General features: G+C 38.3%; 1 protein-coding gene across 1 annotated transcript in view; it reads left to right on the forward strand.

Annotated features, from left to right (window-relative positions):
- LOC138025186 (HEAT repeat-containing protein 5B-like) overlaps nucleotides 1–21,347 on the forward strand; it is a 53,821-nt gene that overhangs the window by 12,670 nt on the left and 19,804 nt on the right. Inside the window, exons 6-20 of the mRNA XM_068872380.1 lie at nucleotides 372–698; nucleotides 1,120–1,782; nucleotides 2,046–2,157; nucleotides 3,688–3,840; nucleotides 5,777–5,876; nucleotides 8,823–8,932; nucleotides 13,329–13,492; nucleotides 13,667–13,741; nucleotides 14,541–14,747; nucleotides 16,119–16,187; nucleotides 17,573–17,854; nucleotides 18,594–18,783; nucleotides 19,510–19,854; nucleotides 20,621–20,818; nucleotides 21,299–21,347. The exon at nucleotides 21,299–21,347 is cut by the window's right edge and continues 170 nt beyond it. Of these exons, the coding sequence (XP_068728481.1) occupies nucleotides 372–698; nucleotides 1,120–1,782; nucleotides 2,046–2,157; nucleotides 3,688–3,840; nucleotides 5,777–5,876; nucleotides 8,823–8,932; nucleotides 13,329–13,492; nucleotides 13,667–13,741; nucleotides 14,541–14,747; nucleotides 16,119–16,187; nucleotides 17,573–17,854; nucleotides 18,594–18,783; nucleotides 19,510–19,854; nucleotides 20,621–20,818; nucleotides 21,299–21,347 (3,044 nt within the window). The remainder of the gene's footprint in view (nucleotides 1–371; nucleotides 699–1,119; nucleotides 1,783–2,045; nucleotides 2,158–3,687; nucleotides 3,841–5,776; nucleotides 5,877–8,822; nucleotides 8,933–13,328; nucleotides 13,493–13,666; nucleotides 13,742–14,540; nucleotides 14,748–16,118; nucleotides 16,188–17,572; nucleotides 17,855–18,593; nucleotides 18,784–19,509; nucleotides 19,855–20,620; nucleotides 20,819–21,298) is intronic.

Genomic DNA, 21,347 nt, shown 5'->3' on the forward strand with positions numbered 1-21,347 from the left:
GCTCATCTATCGGCACTTAAGAGTCACATAATTATAAGAATAGCTGGTAGTGAGAGCGAAAGTACATGTACCAAAGTTTTGTTTAAAACCCAGATACATGCATTCTGAGCTCAGCCCTTCATGAAGGAAGTTGTTAAGCAACACCTTTATTGAACAACGTAACTTCCACAGGAGAAGGGGAAGGGCTAAGCCAAAAGATGGGGATTTTAAACAAAACATTGTCACTAATTTTCCCACTTGCTGATTCCCACTTGTCTATATATTCTCTGTTAGTTCCATAAAGCACAGATTTTATTCAATTATTATTTATTCATTCTTTCAGTTGTACAAGCTAGAATGTTCATTAACTATGTGAAGTATTTTCTTTGCAGTGTGCCTTAGAGTTAATGAACCAAGCTAACTTTCTTTATACCAGTGAAATGGAAGGGATGACTTCAACATGTTTTAAAGCCTTGGAGGGTTCAAACTATGATGTGCGAGTTTGCATTGCTCAACTAATTGGTACGTTAATGGCCATGACACAACAAATTCCATCGGGTGCAGTTGCAGGCAAGAGTAAAAAAACCTGCAGCATGGAAGAAGTATTTGCTTACATGTCAGGTGGTTTTCTGCGTGGAGGAATTGGGTTTTTAAAGGGGAGTGGAGGAGAATTGCTTAAGACTATTGCACCTCGAGAAGTGAGAGTTGGAGTAACACAGGTAAGGAGACATGGGTATTAAGGAATTCATCCATTTTATTGTGACCTACTGTACATTGGGTATTGTCCTACAGGACAAAACAAGAACAAGCCTAAGGTTTGGAGACAAGACATTGGCACTTAGAGCCCAGAATTGTCTTAATGTAGACTGTGTTGGCATTGTTATGACTAAGAAAATTAGAGGACAAAACAAGCACAGGTGCAATTTAATTTAGGTGTGGTTTAGTTGAATCTGTGAAGCTACATGTAACCAGGCATGTGCAATTGAATTACATTGTACATGAAAGTTCTATTCAACTTTGGCAACTTGGTGGCGAGTATGGCAATATTATTCATATTTCTGTTTTATTATCATGATACAGTACAACACATTTATTTTTACATGTCGAATAACGTAAGGACTTATTGCAATTCTTTGTCAGGCTTATGTGATCTTTTTTACTGAGATGGGTGGAGTGTGGATACAAAGAAACATCTGCCTGATCCTGAAACATGTTTTGGAACTCCTTTCCAGTCCAAAGGCAACTCAAACACATGTTGATGCAGTCTATTCAAGGAGATGTATTTCATTCATTTTCCGTGCAGTCCTTGGACGTCTTCTTGGTGAACCAGCTCAGTTGGAAGCAGCAAAAGAACTTTGCAGTTTGATCACCAAACAGATGAACATGGTCAATGAAGCAGTTCATAGTGCTGCAGATGGCAGTAATTCAACAGGTGTCATTCTAAGTATGGATGATGTGGTCAGTACCCAACATGTTCTTGTCTGTGCACTGCAGGAGCTTGGGTGTTTAGTGCAAGGTCTTAGCACCACAGCTTTGTCCCTCATCCAAGAGAATTTATTAGATCATGTTGTGTCTGTACTGCTTCACCCAGCTCCTGCTGCTCAGTTACTAGCAGCTTGGTGCTTGAGATGCATTATAGTCGCTGCCCCATCACAAGCAGCACCGTTGATTGACAGGTGTATCAATCGCATCAGTTCTCTAAAGTCATCTGGTGAAGCTGTTGGTGGCTATGCACACACTCTTGCTGCACTTGTTGGTGGAGTTCATCAGTGTCCATTGGGTATTCCTCATGCAAAAGGAAAGGTACAGTGTAAGCTGATTATTTTCTCTAACATATAATTGAATTTCTTATTACTAGTATACAGCTGTATGTTATGAATATGATCATTATTAAACATTCTGTGTTTATTTGATGGGCTAAGTAACATAGAGGCTGTTACTACATTACATGTAAACTGCTGTATCTGAAGATTGGTGCAGTGCACCCAAAACTGTTAGGAGTTAGTACTTTACCTGTATCTTCAATGCTTGGTAACAAAAAGATTGACTTCTCCTTTTTGCTTTAGGCTGTGTTCAATGTGGCAGATGAGCTTCTAAAGACAGCTTCCCAAAGTCCTAGGCCTGCATTGCATAAAGCCAAAGCAGGCTGGATTCTTCTAGGATCATTAATGACTTTAGGTTTGTGATGATTTGTGTCATGTTGACCTTAAGATAAAGCAATGAGAAGTGTGATTTTCCGCTGGCTGAGGAATGAAAGAAGCGGAAAACATTTTTTTGTTAATAAGGGTCAGGATGTGTGGTTCGGCTTGGCATGGCTCCCAGCGGTGTGTGAGAATAATAGTTGGGCTACTGTACCTTCCAGAGGAGTGGGCAACAACATAAATACTGTAATAATAATAATTGTTATTATACTTTGTTAGGTTTAAAGTGAAAGTTAATGCTAAGTGGAGAACTGTAGTGGTATGGTTCATTACGAAGTTGTTGAGTAAAGCAAGAGACCCACTTGATATTGGATATATCCTTGTGCGACTTCAGATCCCTTGCAATTAAATGGTGTCAGTTATGTGAGGGGAGCTACCGGTAGTTAAGCAGGCTTGAAATAGTTTCTCCTTTTTTCAAAAAAAATAAACACAGATAATTCTGTCCTTAGAAACAGTTAGGGTAATCATATCAAGATGAAATTTGGCCAGGGTATTAAGTACCCATCCTAGACTTCTCACATCTCATTCTCCTCCAAAATAACATTACCATGGCAACGATATAAGGCATTTCTTTGAGCCTTAAAATCAACATAATTATACTGTCTTTTTTGAAAAAAATTGGACGGTGAAATCTTTCCATTCAGCATTACCAGATACGTAATGTTAGAAATAATCCCTAAAGTATTAATTAAAATTCAACAAAATCTGTAGGCCAGTTTTTCAGAAAAAGCAGAATGTTTTAAATTTGAAAGACAAACGTTTGAAAATAATCTTAGGTAAAATCCGAATATGAAAAAAATTCGTATAATTATAAATGTGATATAAACAAGTAAAGTTGCAAAATCATGAAAAATGAGGAGGTTACAAGATAAGCATTTATGCATGCTTCACCCGCTCATTCCCCATTAATTAACCCTTTGACTCCCAAGCTGGCCTCAACCGGCCATACTCAGTATTTGGCTCTGTCTAATGCCAGGCGATTTTACTTGTCAATGGGGAACCCCCAGGAGTCTAACCGTTTGTGTAGAATGATTGTATTTAATTATAGGTATTAATTACATGTACATGTAGAAGAAAGGTGTGCGAAAGTAGCTGTATATGTTTATTTCTGGTGACCAATTTTGAATCATGAGCTGACGCGAGCAGCTTTTGAATTGTGTGTGGCCTGCATGCACGCGCTCACCCTTTCGAGCCTCCATAATGAAAGTTAATGAAGATGTTTTTCTGGATCACTTCCTGAATCAAACAGCTCTATGTCCTTTTTGAACAATTTTTTTTACATAAATCTCACTGTATATTTTTCGATGCAATTTGTGTTTGTAATTATTTTGTGGGTTATTTTATTGGCGACAGTTTGTGTGAATTATGCTGATTCATCTACATGTAATGTAGCCTCAGTTATTTAAAAGGTGGTTGGCACTACTAACTGGTTTAATTTGGTTTTGAAAGCATTTATACAGTATGTCCTTGATAGTATTTTAAGTCAGGTACTGCTTTTTCCCACTAGGACCCTCTGTTGTTAAACATCATCTTCCACAGATGCTTGCATTGTGGTCAAATGTGTTTCCTAAGACAGTGAAGGAGTTTGAACAAGAAAAAGCAAGGGGTGATTCATACACTTGGCATGTCACACTAGAGTGCCATGCTGGAGCATTGTGTTGTACGTATATTCAGTTGACTTGAAGCTTGGGTAAAGTAATTTTTTGTGCAGGCTTGATAGCATGCATTTGATTCTAATACCGGTACATGCAGTTTTTTTTAAAATTATATTCAAGTTATATCAATCTTCAGACACAACTGCAAAGCTTCCAGGTTAAGGACGGTGCCTACTAATTCAAAGGTTTTTTGAATATGCGGGAAAAGCAGATCTCAAAAACTGTTATTAAAATCCAAAAAGAAAATTGAGGGTAACCATGCATTACTGTTGATTTCTTATCCTTGAAAAAATTATTAGGAAAGAGCTTTTAAAGACAAAGCAATGTATGGCGTTCCTTTCCAAATTAAAGGTTACTTATCTCTGAAAAGTGCATGGTTACCCCCAATTTTCTTTTTGGATACCAAGAGCATTTGCTAAGTTCCGCTTTCTCCGCATGAATTTAAACCACACAAAAAATATCCTTGCATTAGTAAGCTTTACTGAAAGGAAATCCGAGTATCTGCAGATGCGCAGAACATATGCGCAATAACAATAGTAGGCACGGTCCTTAAATAAATAAATAATCTGGTTTGATCTTGGAACTTCATGTTTGTTACCCTGCGAGTAGTTGGTTTCTCCTATGCTTCCCGAGAGAGAAATCAATGCAACCAACCGTTTCTTTGATTGAGCCGCTGTCCAGCGCCAAGGAGGAATAAATTAAATTTGAACTGGTAAAACAAAGTAGTAAACTTGTTTTGGCACTTGTGCGTGCATTCAGCTATACATAACTACTGTTTGAGTGAACCTGCTGTGTAGTGATTTCCTGCAAAATAAGATGAAGTGATGTCAAATGCATCATGTGGGGTGTGACATACTTTGCACACGCTCAATGGAAAATGAAACGGTTGCTTGCAGTGGTTCCTCTCTCGGGAAGTGTAGGAGAAACCAACTGCTCGTAGGTACATGTTTGTCAGCAGAGGCTTCAATACAAATCAACTGTGGATTTTTGTGTCCGAAATAAGCAATTTTTTTTTTAATTGATGAAGAGTTTAAAACTCTTCCTCCTAAGACTGACACTTGGTCTAATTCCAGACAAGTTTACTTGTCAGTGGTGGCTGGTTCAGGGCTGAAACAAATGCATTCACTAAAAAGCTGTGTCCCCTTCGATGTTGCTACTTTCATCAGATCAATTAGGGACTCGCTCACTACATGAAACAAAACAAGTGTGGTTTGTCTCCTGTCCATTTACTAAAATTGGAACTTTACACCAGGCATTAAATGATTTTACTTTTCCTTTTTAATAGTGGAGCTCCACACGTGCCGAAGGCGCTCGCGTGGAGCACCATAGTTAAGAAAATATGGTAACCCATCAACCTGAGAAATTTTGGTTTTATAGCCATGACATCACGACTGTCCGTACATACATACGTCCATATGTAGCTACATCCACCCCTCCATGTATGCCAATGTGACCAGTATCATGCTAGTTTACAGGATACATCTTTGACATTGGACATCCAATTCCCAGATTCTACAGGGTATGCCATATGTGGGTTGGGTTTGGTGGTTGTCCACTCTGCTGCGAGAGGTTTTTCCCCCGGGTACTCCGGTTTTCCCCTCTCCTCAAAAACCAACATTTGCAGGGGTAGCTCAGTTGGCTAGTGTGTGGCTTTCGGAGCAAGGGGTCCCCAGTTCGATCCTCGGTGACTTCAACTTGTGTTTCCACTTTCCTCTGATCAGTGTAGCTATAGCTTTAAATATCGTGAAAGGAGCACTGACAGAGGGAGGGGGTAAAGTGCACCGTCGGCTTCCATTGATACCAGTTTCGTAACTGAAGGAACTACCGATGTTAAATAAATTGACTTTACTTACTTTACTTATTGGTAAACAGTATTGAGGACACTGTAATGGTAGCAAAAGTGGATTTCTACCGATTAATTTTAAAACATTTTTCTTGTAGCCATGGCAAGCTTTTGTACTTCCTGTCCTGCATTACTAAATGATGATATGGTGCGTCACCTTCTGGTTATTACAGATGCATGTTTAGCTATGCTTCCAAGGTGACTGCAGTGTTCCTTTACTTTGAAATTTCATGTACATGTATTTTGAAATACTGTAAGTAGAAGGAAAGCATACACTTGAAGAGAATATTATTCAAGAACAAAGGAAGTCCCTGTCAATCTTACTTTTCTGGCATAATTTGGTATTAAAGAAACTACAGTGTAATGTCCAAGGAGATTCATTGCACTAGAAAGCATTTGCCCAAGCTGGTAAAAATCATTGGAGTTGTTTAGCATCACATTTATGGTAAACAGCAAATGTCATTTTCAAATTTGCATTTTCCTGCAGTTGAAGAAACTTGTTTAATTTTAGCTGATTTGTTACATGTGAGTTACATAGTTATTTCTCAAAGATAAAGCTTAAGTCGGTTAAAAAATACCATGGTAATGTTCTTATAAAGGTGAGCCACTTGGACGTTAAGATTTAAGACGACTGCCGAGCAAACGAGCCACCTCAACAAATTCAACTTTAAACCACTCGTGCCTGGAGCTTCGCGCAACGCGCATATCTCGTGTAACTTGAAGTTCACGAAGATCGATGAGATCACCACTAAAAACAAGGAAAGAAAAAAAACCAAAAAAACAGCTCTGTGCAAACGAAAAAAAAGTTCCCTAGGTGCGTCGAACCATCGCCTTGCGAATTGTTTATCTTTTGCTCTAATCAATTGCGCTACCGATGTTGTGACTTGCTGCGCTAATGTGTATATCGAACAATAAAAGGTAAGTGTCGCTTCGCTGATTCCATTGTTTTCAAACGCGAAGCCGATAGTGTTTTTGCATAGCTTATTTCTCAAAAATAAAGCTCACATTGGTAAAAAAAATACCAGGGCAATGTTCTTAAGTTCATTTCCAGTCAACTTGCAAAATTTGGGTTAGTTTTGAGTAAAACTGAAAATCGACCGAAATTGTCACTTACTAGGTTTTTGCATCCAGCCCTTCAATTAAAGAGAGAGAAGCTGTAGAATGTTAGAATGTTTATATTTTTTTGACAAGCAGCCACCTGCCTTTTTTCTTCTGATCTCTCACATAAAAAGGATGCTAAAGTTGTCCGCTGACCAATACAAGAATTAGATTCAGGTTTATTATGTACATGTATTCTGTATATCTGAATCAAAAACCTTAACATTTTCATTTCAATGAAATGACCATTATTTTAAAAACCTGAGAATTTTCAAACTGGTTTGAAGTGAAATTTTATAAAAATAAGGGGCTTCAAAGCAGTTTCAGCACTCTCAAGAAAGTGTACTACTGTATAATTTAGAAGTATTGACTCTTCAACACGTTATCACCAAACATCTCTGTTGTGCTACCACAGTGTATGAAACAAAAATTATGGCATAATAAAATGTTCTCAGTATTGTGATGTACCTGTCATAGCTTACCATAGCAACAGGATAACCTTCTTAACACACCCTATATTTTGTCAATGAAATAATGTTTATATCTCAAAAATTACTCGGTGATCCCATTTTTATTTCTGGTTAGTGATTAGCAGGTGAAGGTATAGATCTTTGCAGAAATTTAAAAAGTTCTCTGGAGCGGATTCACTCGTTCATTCATAACTGAAGAATTTAAGGTGTTTCTGAATCCACTCCAGATAATTAATTTTTTGAGACTTTTCAGAGAACTTTGTCTGCACTGTAAACCTTTTGGTGCCTTTCCAGTAATAAATAAATGAGGCTCAGCTAAATGTAGGTAACTTTTTTTAGATAGAAGCATTCAAAGACAAAAATGGTATATGTATTTTTAGATGGCTTTCTTGTTGTTGTGGTGCATTATAACATTATAATATTGAGTGCATCTTGTTTAGAAATAAGTGGTGTTTCATATGGTACAAAACGTTGTTATGTGAAACAGTGATGTCGATTCAGTCCTTCTAATAAGGCAGTCCCTTGAAATTGTTGAAACTGGTTTGAGCAGCCTTACATGTAGATGTACATTTGTAGCAAAAAGAAGTCAAATTCTTATACATGTACTTGGTTAGGGTAGAATAAGGGGTTATATATAAGTACATGTAAGGCTGAAAATCTACAGGCTTGAAAATCCCAAGAGAGAAATTTTACAGGATGTTTCATCCTTCTTGTATGTGTACGAAACCCCTGATTCAGCTTGTTTATGGGAAAAGAGGTGCTGTGCCAATTCTAGAAACCCCCATCATCCATCACACCTCCCACATCATTCCAATTAAGACCACTGTAACAAAAAGAAGTCAAATTCTGGAAACAATGAAATTGAATTAGGATTGGTTCTTTTTTATCCAGTTTGTATGCAATTAAATTAAACATGGCACTTGTGTTGATCATTTAGACTTATGGAATAAATGATGAAATGGTATATCAAATGAATGATATATGAACTGCGGATATGAAATCAAGTGAAGCTATGATCTTCGCAGTTATGAACGCAATTTATACAATTGCATAGCGAAGCCTGAAAAATTCAGGACTTCAACGGGGTTTGAACCTGTGACCTCGCGATTCCAGTGCAACGCTCTAACCAACTGAGCTATGCAGCCACTGACGTTGGGAGCTGGTCATTTGTGGGTTCTAATGGTCCCGTGAGGAATGAATCAATGATGAAATGGTCCTAAATTTTTCAGGCTTGTCTACGCAATTGTAAAAATTGCGTTCATAACTGTGAAGATCATAGCTTCACTTGATTTCATATCCGCAGTTCATATATGATTCATTTCATATACCATTTCATCATTGATTCATTCCTCACGGGACCATTAGAACCCACAAATGACCAGCTCCCAACGTCAGTGGCTGCATAGCTCAGTTGGTTAGAGCATTGCACTGGAATCGTGAAGTCATGGGTTCAAACCCTGTTGAAGTCCTGAATTTTTCAGGCTTTTCTACGCAATTGTAAAAATTGTGTTCATAACTGCAAAGATCATAGCTTCACTTGACTTATAGAATAATGATCTGTTTTGTTTTTTCTCAGTTTCCCCCAGATAATAAAACAGCATGGTAACCATTTAAAGGCTAGTGCAGCGATTGTTCGACTTAGACTATACTCAGTGCTTAGGTGTCTTCCACCAAAGTCCTATGAAGGTATAAATCGTTTCTGAATTTGTCATGGTAATAATAAGAAAAGCATTAGCAATAGCTTAAAACAATTAGCCGGTATCAAAAATACCATGATAATACTCTTTGTTTACCCCTCCAAACTTTTGCGTAAGCGCTGTTTTTATGTACCTATGTCCCAAGAGAAACTGGAAACAATGCTTCTTATGGTATTTTTGATACTGGCTAATTGCACTAACAATATTATTACAATAAAAAAATCAATAATAATATTCATTTGTAATCATACTATACCAGTCATCATTGGAACACCATACTGAGTTCCAATGCAGATAAAAAGCTATCTGTACCATCCAGACATTGCTTGCAACATGTATATATATATATAATCCTTGTCGTGCCTAGGTGGCACATAAGGCTGAGACCAGAGATTTCCATTGCTCCCTGTCCATTGCTGCCTTCTCAAGTTCTTTCCATGCCTTCCCTGTTGTTTTCATTTCTGCCTCGATTGTCTTCCTCCACGTTTCTCGTGGACGACCTCTCTTCCTTCTTCCACTATCCAGTGTCCACTTTAATGCAGTTCGTGTTATACTATCTCGGTATTTCCTGATAACATGCCCAATCCACCTCCATCTTCTTTGCATTATTACCATGGTGATGTCTTGCTGGCCTGTCCTTTGATATAGTTCCTTGTTTGTGATCTTCTGGGGCCAGTATATCCTGCATATCTTTCTCAGACAAGAAGTGTGGAACCTGACAGTCTTTGGCTGTCTCTTTGGGTAACCCTCCAACATTCTGCACCATACAGTAGTACTGATAAGACATTGCTGCTATAGATCTTTATCTTCGTTTTTTCACTGATGTTTGGTGATCTCCATACTTTATTTAGTTGGACAAATGATAATTTGGCCTTCTGGAGACGGTTGGTGATGTCTTTAACCGTGGCATTGCTTTTGCTCATAATACTTCCCAAGTAGGTAAATTCCTCTACTTCCTCCAAATTTTCATTCTCCAATTCCACTGGTAATGATGTTTCCGTAAGCTGCATTGTCTTAGTCTTCTTCCTGCTGATGTTCAAGCCTAGTTGGCTGGCAGCTAATGACAGGTCTGATGTTTTCCGCTGTAATTGATCTCTAGTAGAAGACACGAGTGCAACATCGTCGGCAAAGTCGAGATCCTAAAGCAAAGACGTTAGTGTCCATCTGATGCCCCGTCTTTTGTTGCCTATTGTCTTCCGCATTATCCAGTCGATGGCTATTAAGAATAACATGGGTGACAGGACGCAACATGTACAAGGGTTCAAATCCTTTAAGGAGGCTCGAAATAGTTTCCCTTTTTTTCAAAGAAATAAACATACTCTGTCCTTAGATACAGTTAGGGTAATCATATCAAGACGAAATTTGGCCAGGTTATTAAGTACCTGTGTGATTTCTCACATTATCTTTTCCTCCAAAATACCATGGCAACGATATTAGGCATTCCTTTGAGCCTTAAAATCATTGTGTGCTGTCTTTTTTTAAGAAACGAAACAGATAATGTTAGAAATACTCTCTAAAATATTTAAAATTCAACAAAATCTGTAGGCCAGTTTTTCGGAAAAATCAGTTTTTTTGAAATGTGTCTCTAATTTTTTTTTTCAGCTACAGAATTTTTTTAAATGTGAAAGACCAAGTTCTAAATAAATCTAAGCTAACACGTAAAAAAAGAAAAAAAATCACTGTCTGGAAGCAGAGATACACGTACATGTATAAAAAACGAGTAAAGTTGCAAAATCAGGGAAGATGAGGGGGTTACAAGATCACCATTTTTGCATGTGTTTCCCCCTCATTCAAGTCAGCATGAGTGGAGCTACAGGCCAAACGGCTTTAAGCGACCATTAAACCGTTTGTGTATAATTTTTGTAGTCTTCGTGACTAGGAGATGTCTATTTATTCAACTGTATTCCATATATATAGGAATTAGAAGAAAGGTGGGGGAAATTATCGGTATATGTTTATTTCTGGTGACCCATTTGAATCATGAGCTGACACGAGCAGCTTACAAATAATATTATTGTGTGGCTGACGTGCGCACACACACACACGCTTAGCTGAAAACCCTTTGGAGCCTCCTTAAACCACTGTATGAGATAAAACACCTCTTCATCATTGGAGATCTGATGAACACATGTAAAAAGGTTGAGAAACAACACATCGCATTTACAGTAATTCTAGATTACATACGGATATTCTGTCTAGTTCTAGATTAAATTAGGGGAGCAGGGATGGCACAGTGGTGAGAGCACTTGCCTCCCACCAATGTGGCCCTGGTTTGATTCTTAGATCCGTTGTCATATGTGGGGTGAGTTTGTTGGTTCTCTACTCTTCTCAGAGAGGTTTTTCCCCAGGTACGCCTTCCCCTCTTCTCCAAAACCAATATAATTTGATTTGTATTAATTTGATTTGACTTTACATCGTGTGAAAATATAAAGTTGTATTATTATCATCATCATCATCATCATCATCATCATCATCATCATCATTGTTATCATTACATTATCATAACCTATGTCTTTCCATTTTACTTCAATCTATTCACACCAAAATCCTGGGGCCGGTTGCTCGAAGCCTGGTTTGCGCTAACTGTTTGTTAAGAGGTATCAGAACCTATAGGTTTCCATAGTGTTAATTTTAATGCCGGTTAGCGCTAACCATGCTTCGTGCAACCGGCCCCAGACTCCTTCCTTGCTTTCTTAACCTCTTCCTCATGTTCACATCTGTCACCCTCTGTTCCTGAACACTCCAATCCAAAATCCCTGCACTGTACCTCACCACACCTCTAGCCCATATGTTTATCTCAGAGTCCCTAATCAAATTCTTACCGTACAACTTTGACCTTGCCACCAGTTTCACCCTGCTCAACTACTCCTTCCTGACCTTCTCCTTCACGTCACACCCAAGCACTAATCCCCACTGATGTCAGCTTCCCCCATCATCTGACCATCCAAAAACACAATTCCTTCATAATGAACCTTCACCCCCTGCTTTAACACCTCCACAGCAGGCTTGTCCGGCCTGAACTCCATCCCTACGTCCAATGAGAAAACCTGCACAACATTGATCAAACTCTCAAGCCCATCTTCAGACCTTCCACACAGCTTCAAATTGTCCATGAACAACAAATTATTCATCAACCTCTGATCCTTCACAAGCTTTTACCTCATTGCAAGAACAAACTATATTGGAGACAAGGAGTACCCTTGGAATATTCCATGTTTGATCCCCACTTCACGTCAACTCAGTTTTCCAATTGCTCATACAGATACACAACAAACCCTTCAGGTTGTCAGCCACCTTTGCCGTTTCCAACATTTCAACAATCCACGAATACGGCACCATATCATGGGCCTTCCAATAATCTATCCACCCCATCGCCACACACCTTTTCCTTACTTAAGCCTCCCTTACCACTGCCTTGTCTATTGTCTTCATACCTTTCGACGTCTTCCTATGACCCCTCTGCTCATCCTGGAAGAACCTATTACCCTGCAAATCTCCATACATTTTCTCCGCCAAGATCCCAATGACTAGCTTCCACATCAACAGCAAACATGCAGTTGGTCTGTAGTTGCTAGCCACTGTTTCCTGGGCATGATCCTTCTGTATCAACACTGTCCTTCCCTTTAGCATCCACTCTGGCAGCTCACCACTGTACAAACAACCCTGCAAACTCTCTGCAATCGTCCCATGAAAGGACTAAAACCTTTTTAGCCAAAACCCTCTTTCACCATCGGGACCTGGAGTGTTCCAATTCACCATCTCCCAATTTCCATTTTTGACATCCTCTACACTAATCTTCACTTCATCTTGCTTCTTCAAATGACCCATTCTTTCCCTCACCTCATCCAAAAAACTAGCAACCTTGTTATGCCTCTTTCCCACTCACCAAGTACAACTAAGGAACCTTGTTGCCGCCCCTGCATTTGGTGCTTGGATTACCCTGTGTTTGCCTTTCCCCCCAACTCATTGTACAAATGACGCTGATTTTTCGTGAACAAGGTGTTCTAACTTTTGTGCCATTGACCCCTATTCAAACAATCTGTCAAGCACAGTCCCCTTCCTCATCTCATCAACCCTTTCCAAATTCTGCCACCATTCCATGACGCTCTTCTCAATCCTTCTTTGCCACTTTTCCTTTGTCTTCTTGAACTTGTTACCTTTCTTCTTCCTCATCGGCACCAATCACGTCATGATTATAGAACAATGTCACACGCAAATTTTGTGTCATAGTGAAACATTAAATATCGTGGTAATAATAAATTATTCAGTCCAGATGAATTCAAATTCAAGCAAGGGCAGTTGACTTGACTGATTAATAATTATTAATTAAAGGTTCAACTCTTACATTACATCAGTTCTACGATCTATGGTTTTTTTGGTTATAGGGAGCTTTCACTCTCTTTTACGTGGACTGGTGGCAGAGTTCACTTTGGCTGAAAATCCTGCCATGACAACTACATCATTACTGCGAACTGTGTGTCACAAAGATGATTCTATTTTGTTGGGTTCATGGATGCAAGAAACAGATCACAAGTTTGTAGAGGAGCAGGTTTGCATCAGAATGTTTTCATTGGCGGCTGTGTTGAAGATTTGAAAACAAGTTCTGTATGGCAAGGACTTAAAATTCAGCAAAATGATATCAAAAACACTGTGTTATCTTCACTTAAAAAAAATGCAGCTGGAAGGCAATAACTAGAGGTTAATGTGTGTATTGTATTTTTAGCTGCAAACAAACAGTGCGTCAGGTTCAGGATCCTTGGAACATGATCCATCTTGTATATTTGAACACTGTCCTGAGGTATGTGTCTGGCACTGTTAGATAAAGAGTATGAAAACAATTAGGGTTATGCACAAATTTTTTGACATTCAATACACTGCACTCAGGACTTTTTTCGTCTTGGATCATTGACAAAGGTCTTATTTTAAACATGCACTGAAAGTTTGGCAGTGTTCCTATTCAAACTGGTAGTGAGCAGATCAAGAATGCTCACTTTCCTAGTGGGTCAGGAAATTTGAGTTTTAACTTGCCTTCACCCAAATATTGCTTGCTCAAAGGTACGTGTACTCCAAAGTGAAGCAGTGTTCTTGGATTTTAGATTTGATTTTCACACATTGTTTTCACAATGATGTTACTATGGTCTTAGATGGATTACGATTTCCCAACCATACACCTTCCGACAGGCTTTCTATACTGTTGACAGGAATTTCATCTGCCATAAGACCAGTAGAGTTGTATTAAATTCTGTAGGTGAAAAAAAAATTAGAGACATGGTTCAAAAAAACTGATTTTTCTGAAGAACTGACCTACACATTCTGTTGAATTTTAAACATTTCAGAGATTATTTCTAACATCATCTTCCCGTTTTTTTCAAAAAAGACAATCTGTCTTGATTTTAAGACTCAAAGAATGCCTTATATCATTGCCATGGTAATGTTAATTCCCTCGCCAAATTTTGTCTTGATATGATTACCCTAACTGCATCTAAGGACAGAATATGTTTATTTGTTTGAAAAAAAGAGAAACTATTTCGAGCCTACATGTACTTACACTAGTGACGACTAAGATGTACCTCTGACATAATTTTTTTCACTTCTAGGGCGAAGATGTGCCTGGTCCTCTTCCATTAGGAGTAGCTGTTATTGATGGAGCCATTAAGCTGTTTGGAATTGTCTTTCCATTTGTTGCATTAAAACATCGCAGCCAATTACTTTCCCATTTTGCAGAATGCATACGCCAAGCTAAGTCTTCAAGACAACAGGCCATACAAACAAATATCTTGACAGCATTTCTCTTTTCTTTGAAGGTATTATTTTAATGGCATTTTCCTGAACATTATCATACCAGTTGTTTGACCATTGAAATAAGATCATAAGATCATCATTCACATTGAAGTGTTGCGTAATGTGTATACTATTAAAAAAAATGGTCTTGGCATAATAACTTTGAAATTATACAGAACCATTTCACTTTAATCTTAAAGAAAAAAATTAAAAAATTCCACTGGGCCTACATGTACCTCGGGCAACTACATAATTTATCAGTTCTTCTTTTTACTTGAGATTGTATGTGGACAGCCACCCCCTCTCCTCAGAAGAAAAATTGGGGAAGGAGCAGGGAGGGGGTGGTTGTACACAGGCTAGACTAGAGATGTCATACCTGAAATTAGTTCACTCCATTGTTATAGTGTTTGAATATTCTTTTAGTGATTCTCAAAAGACAACAAAAGAAATGTTTTATTAAGGTGATTCATCAGTATTGCATTGCGCATCCCTACTGCGCACGATTTTTGCGTCATTAGCGCGCGCAAATTAGCGCGTGCACGTACACAGCGAAAGAAATTTCCCTCAAGCTAAGGTCGATAGCGAAATAAATGCTCATTTTCTTTTAAACGAGCATGGTGACCTGTATTTTTTATTGCATAATAATAGTGTGCATATTGTGCCCCTTAATTTAAAAGAAAACTAAAAAAATTTATCGGAAGCAAAAAAAGATCTAGGCGAAAGCATGTTGGAACCCGTTACTCTGTGATGCAAATTATGACCGCAAAAATAACGACTCTACGAACGCTTTATGTCCACGTCGTTTCAAATAGTGTTATGTTTCCACAAATTTTATATAATATTGTTCTATATGCTCGACATTTTCTACCTGTTAAGTTTTTTTCCGAGTATTACTTTCATAAACTACCTATCGAGCTACTGCAAAATGTAACGTGGACCGATGAATTATGCGCCTAAATAGCACGAGTACAAGCATAAATTGGGTAAGATTGGCCCATCATATCTCTTAAGCGAGAATGGTGACCTATCATTTTTATTGTTTTTTTCGAAACAGTGCTTGGTAGAGAACATTCAGGGAAAGTTTTAAAAAAATTCATCGGGAACTTTAAATTTCTGAGGAATCACCTTAATTGATTTCTTGTGATTAAATAAATTTTGGTATGACTTTTGTTGTTTTGAAGTCTTGTACAACATGATCAGTGACCTGACACCTGTGTTAAATGCATTGGTTTTTAGAAGTCGTTTTACCATAATAAATTATTTGCAGTCAGCTTTTCCTTGAGTTTGTAAATATGCTTATGTTAATGCTACTCATATTGTAAATGGAATGATTGCATGCCCCTTTGTTAGTTAGCAAGGTGAATGTGAATGTTATCGATACTCTGTTTATTTAGGGTGTTGCTGAGTCAAAGACTGGTGTTGGTGATGAGGATGTCAGAAATACTGCTGTTAATTTAGTCATGGTGAGACACATGCTTTCAAGCATGCTTTCAAAACTTTTACGACAGCAGTCTGTGCGTAATGTAAAATTCCATAACTTAATCCTGTCATGGATAGAACTTTGTACTTGAGACACAAAATTTTCCACCAAACATGCCTGCCCGTCTTGGAATTATGAACTTCTTTCCTTTTCACTAACAATAAGCCTTGGCTAATATAAGTCCCCTTTGAATATAAACCTATCAAACAGTGCAAGTCTGTAAGGCCTGATTTTTAATGGTATTGATTTTTATTATGAAATTATGTTAGATTGAGGCATTGCACATTAACTTCCCACTGGGAACTTTTTATAAAAAACGTTTGGAAATTCAAAAAGTTTGGAAGCATGAAGTTACTGCAATCCTTGGCCTTTAAGCACTACATGGTGTAGCAATTTTTGTGACATTTTCTTGGGTTCGTTGCAGACAACACTGTTTGACAGGTTTGTATTCAAAGGGGATTTACATTGTACATGTATATTAGCAAAGGCTTATTGTAAAAAGGAAAGACGTTCACAATTCCAAGTCGGGCAGACATGTTTCGTGGGATAGTGGTGTCTCAAGTACAAATTGCCATCCATGACAGGATTACATGTAAGTTATGAAATTTTACATTTAGATTGAGGCATTGCACATTAAGTACATTGTAAAAAAGTGTGGAAATTCAAAAAGTTTGGAAGTGTGAAGTTAATGCGATCCTTGGATTTTTAGCACTACATGGTTTACCAATTTTTGTGACAATTTCTTGAATTACTGTATCCCAAAAAAGTAAATTTTCGCTTTTGAAGGAGGAGATCATTCTGTCATTTGGTTTAATTTGAGATTAGCAAGACAACATTACAATTGTCACAAGTCATTTTGTTGAAGACAACATAGCCTATTCACTCACAATATGTTCATCATTACAGCGTTCAGTTCCTAGTGGGAAGTTTGGACACCAAACATGGCTGTCATTTCTCCATTTATTTTAAGGCCTCGGACCTAACCACCGTGATGTCATATACCTACACCCTGTAATAATTGTGGTGCATTACATTTACATGTATATGTGTATATAAAGAAATAGATTATATTTTATATTATTAAGAACTACATATTTAGATCACTGGTTGTAGGTCATGGATTCTCATCTTGTTTAAGCCCAAATAAGGCTTTAGGGCTTCCCTTTCGTTAATGCTAAAGTAGCGTTCATAACTGCGATGATCTCAAAACTTAACTTGCATATTTTTTATTGGAAGTAATTCTACTTTTTAAAGTTCATGTATCATGTGGATTTTTGATAAAAACTTAACCAGCATTTAACTGACAATCCAGTCACAGAGTGTATTTAGGTTTTGTATAGTAAAGTTTTTCCATTGCTACCATGGCAGGGTGCTGTAACAAATCCTGATCCAATTGTTCGCTGTGCAGCTGGTGAAGCCCTAGGTCGCATTGCTCAGGCTGTTGGGAGTCCTGTTTTTACATCAAATATCACTCAGAGGATCTTTGATCAGCTAAAGGCAGCAAGGGATGCTGTGTCCAGAACTGGGTACTCTGTGGCTCTAGGGTGTATCCATCGATATGTGGGTGGAATGGCATCTGGACATCATCTGAACAGTAGTGTCAGCATACTGCTTGCCTTGTCCAAGGATAATTCATCCTCTCTAGTACAGGTTTGGATCAGGGTTGAATTAAGGGAGGTGGCTCTTAACTACCAATCCGTTGCCATAGACCCCTTCAAATAGTCATTTCTCGAATTCCTTCAACTCTACAGAAATCCCTTTTTGCCAAATGTGTTGTATCTAACATTCCTTTGTATGATTCGACTCACAACCATATTTGGTCAATCACATGACCAAAACAGAAAATGCCTAAAACCTCAGCGAGTTAACTATGTTGTTCTCAAATTTTTAACGCAACAGTATGAGAACATTCTAACACAAAATCTGTAGCATGGATTTTAAAAGAAATTATTTCACAAAACATTAGGATGTCATAAGGTCTTTCTTTGACACACTTTCCAAAATATCAGTTCCATTTTTTGTCCAAATAGAAATTCCATGCTACAGTTTACGAAAAGAGATGGGACTGTTCCCATCCGTTTAAAAAACCGCCTCTTCCTTTCGTTTCCTGGGGGCCTTTAACTGTTTTTCACTGAAACGCACGGCAGAGGACTAGGACGAGTTGCGTATGCACCTTCTGATTGAAGTGATTTCAGATTTCCACTGAAAAAGTTACTTGATAGAACCATCCATGCAACCTTTTTGTAGTGCTCTTTGACTAAAAAGCTTCCTAAGATGAGAATTTGCTGTCCAAAGTGGAACCCTTTGAGTCATGTAGGCATCCATGATAGGATATTATATTTATTGTTATAGTTGTCAGTGTTAGATTTACTATTACTTTTTTTCATAGGTTTGGGCATTGCATGCATTGGCTCTTATAGCTGACTGTGGTGGGCCAATGTTTAGGAGCTATGTTGATCCAACATTGGAGCAGGTTGTTAACTTAGTTTTGACTGTTCCAACCGCCATCACTGAGGTTCATCAGTGTCTTGGAAAGTGTCTTGCAGCGCTTATTACATCAATTGGTCCTGAGCTCCAAGGTAGCCTTCTTTTCTAATTTTTGAAATTGATGAGCTCACTCTCGAGATAGTGATTTCGTCCCTTTATCAAATTTGTAGCAAAAGTCTGAGCAAAATTATTGCGTAAGTTGCAAAGTGTCACAGGTCATGTGCCTTAAATATTTCGAAACTGTGAGACGTATAGGCCTTCGAAGTTTTTCCATCTTTTTTGTCTATCTTGGAACTATTTCAACAACGATACTTAATTCTGTTAATCTCATCGTCATCGTCACATGAGTTCTGGAGTTCAAAGCACTGTTGATGCGTTAAGTTTTCATTGCCATCAATCATTCTTGAAAAAGGCACAGTTCACATTTCAAACATGCCTTGTCGCTGTGACAGGCTGTTCTGCACCCCTCTTCCTTCCTCGCGATTAAACCATTGGGCTTGAAACGTGTAACGCGCGTTCACAGCTTCCGAATATTCAGTGCTAAGTACCATATTTGGAAACCTCTCGCTCCAGTTAATTTCGCGCGAGAACATTGGTGGTATTGCGTCACGGTGTTCTTGCGAACTTATTCGTTGATTGTTTCTCTTTCTTGTTGTTCCAGATATGGTACTTATCAAATTGAATATTCAGAAGCTTGTTTCCCAGCACACAAGGGGTCGTTACACGTTTCAACCCTTATGGGTTTCTGATACTATGCAGTCTATTCGTTTTGATAGGAATTAATTGATAATAAAGATGATGACTGATGTTTGTGATAGGAACATCAAAGTCAATCCAAGATTTACGATTGTCATGTGTGGTTGCCTGTGCTGTTATGCAAAATCACCCAGATTCATTGGTTCAAGCTGAAGCAATTAATTGCCTTCAGCAATTGCACGTCTTTGCTCCAAGTCACATTAACCTGGGAACTGTTGTTCGTAAACTGTGTGTCAACCTATCAAGTCCTCACCTGCTGCTGCGGCGAGCCACTATTGCTTGTTTCCGGCAGCTGTCTCAGCGAGAAGCGAAGGATGTTTGTGAGCATGCATTAGCTGCTGCAGAAGAACTAAACAAACATCAACAGTCCAGCTATGCTGTTGTTATTGGTGACAAAGGTTTAGAAGGTAAAACATGGTTTGAACTCCTTGTACCTCTCGGAATATGAAATGCTTTTCTTAACTTTTTTTCAAATTGGAGGACTTGTGCTATGTAGTCCTCAAGGTTGACCGATACAGAAACGAAATTTGCAGATTGGAAAGCGAGGTGAAGTCAAACGTTACTGAGACTGGCACAAAATTTGCCAATCACTAAGTCAAGGAGGCTTTAAGCCAGACAAACACACTTGCAGTAAACTTGCACGCTTGTTAGACAGCCAGCCCCAGTTGTTCAAAAAGTGAATAACGCTATCCACCGGATAAATCATATCCATTGGATAGCGCAATTGGTTTCGCTATTACTTATCCACTAGATAGTGATTTATCCGGCGGATAGCGCTATCCATCGTTTGAACAACTGGGGTCTGGTCTGTCCATCCAACGTTTCGTCCATTGGTGGGTCAGACAGTCATTCGGTTAGTCAAACAGTCAGTGGGTCGTTCATGTGGTTTTCAAAAACTTTGTCAGTCGATCAGTCAGACATGCAGGTAGTCCATTGGTTGGTTTGTTAGCCTAAAAGTTTGTAAAAAATGTCAGTAACTGATTAAAATGAACTCAGTTGCCTCATCGTTACTTTAAGCTTTGGTTGGACTAATGCTTTTGAAATTAAAACATTTTGTAAAATCAGCGTAAAGCCATTTATCATCTCTTTCAGCCACTCAGAAAAACTCATTGATGAACGCATTGGATTACCTTTTGACCGCACAATAATTATTATGTGTTAATTGCCTTGTAGGTGCATTATTCGGCATGTTGGATACAGAAACTGATACACGCTTAAGATCAGATATTCATGATACTGTAAACAGCATGCTTCAGACTCTGGCCGCTAATAACCTCACACACTGGCTAGGGTTATGCAGGGATGTTCTTTCGGCATCCAAAAGCAGCACTGGAGGAAAAGGAGGGCATACACTTAATAGAGAAACAGAAGGTGGATTTTTTTTTCAAAATTAAAATTAAAACTAAGCTATGTAAGCTCAGGATAATGGCCTGCTTCAATAATAGGTTATAAATGTCGTAAATACAATCGATAGAAATGGATAAAACGTGATGAATGGACTCAAATAAGAATCTTCATCAGTAAGCAAGTGAAAAGAGAATAGTTTATCTGGGAAAGTTCCTGATCATTTCAAAGATTGTGACTTAAAAAGTCAAAATAAAACTTGAGATTGAATGGCTAGTCCTTAATTACCTGAAAAAAAACCCACACACATAAAGTAACAGATTTTCAGAATTATGGGTATACTTCGTGACAAAACGCATGATATACATTCACTTTCAGGTTGTAAGAAATACTCCTCACTAAGCTTTGATTGTGATTTCTACGCTTTTTCGACCTGAAAACAGCACGTCCGTACACCTATCATTTCTTATATTTTTTTCTGTTTTTTGTTTTTGTTTTCGTTTTTAGGGGCTGATGAAGAAGGAGAGGGAGATGAAGGTGATGAAGGTGGAGGAAT

The sequence above is a fragment of the Montipora capricornis genome, chromosome 12 (genome assembly GCF_036669925.1).
Source record: "Montipora capricornis isolate CH-2021 chromosome 12, ASM3666992v2, whole genome shotgun sequence".
In the NCBI taxonomy this organism is placed as follows: Eukaryota; Metazoa; Cnidaria; class Anthozoa; order Scleractinia; family Acroporidae; genus Montipora; species Montipora capricornis.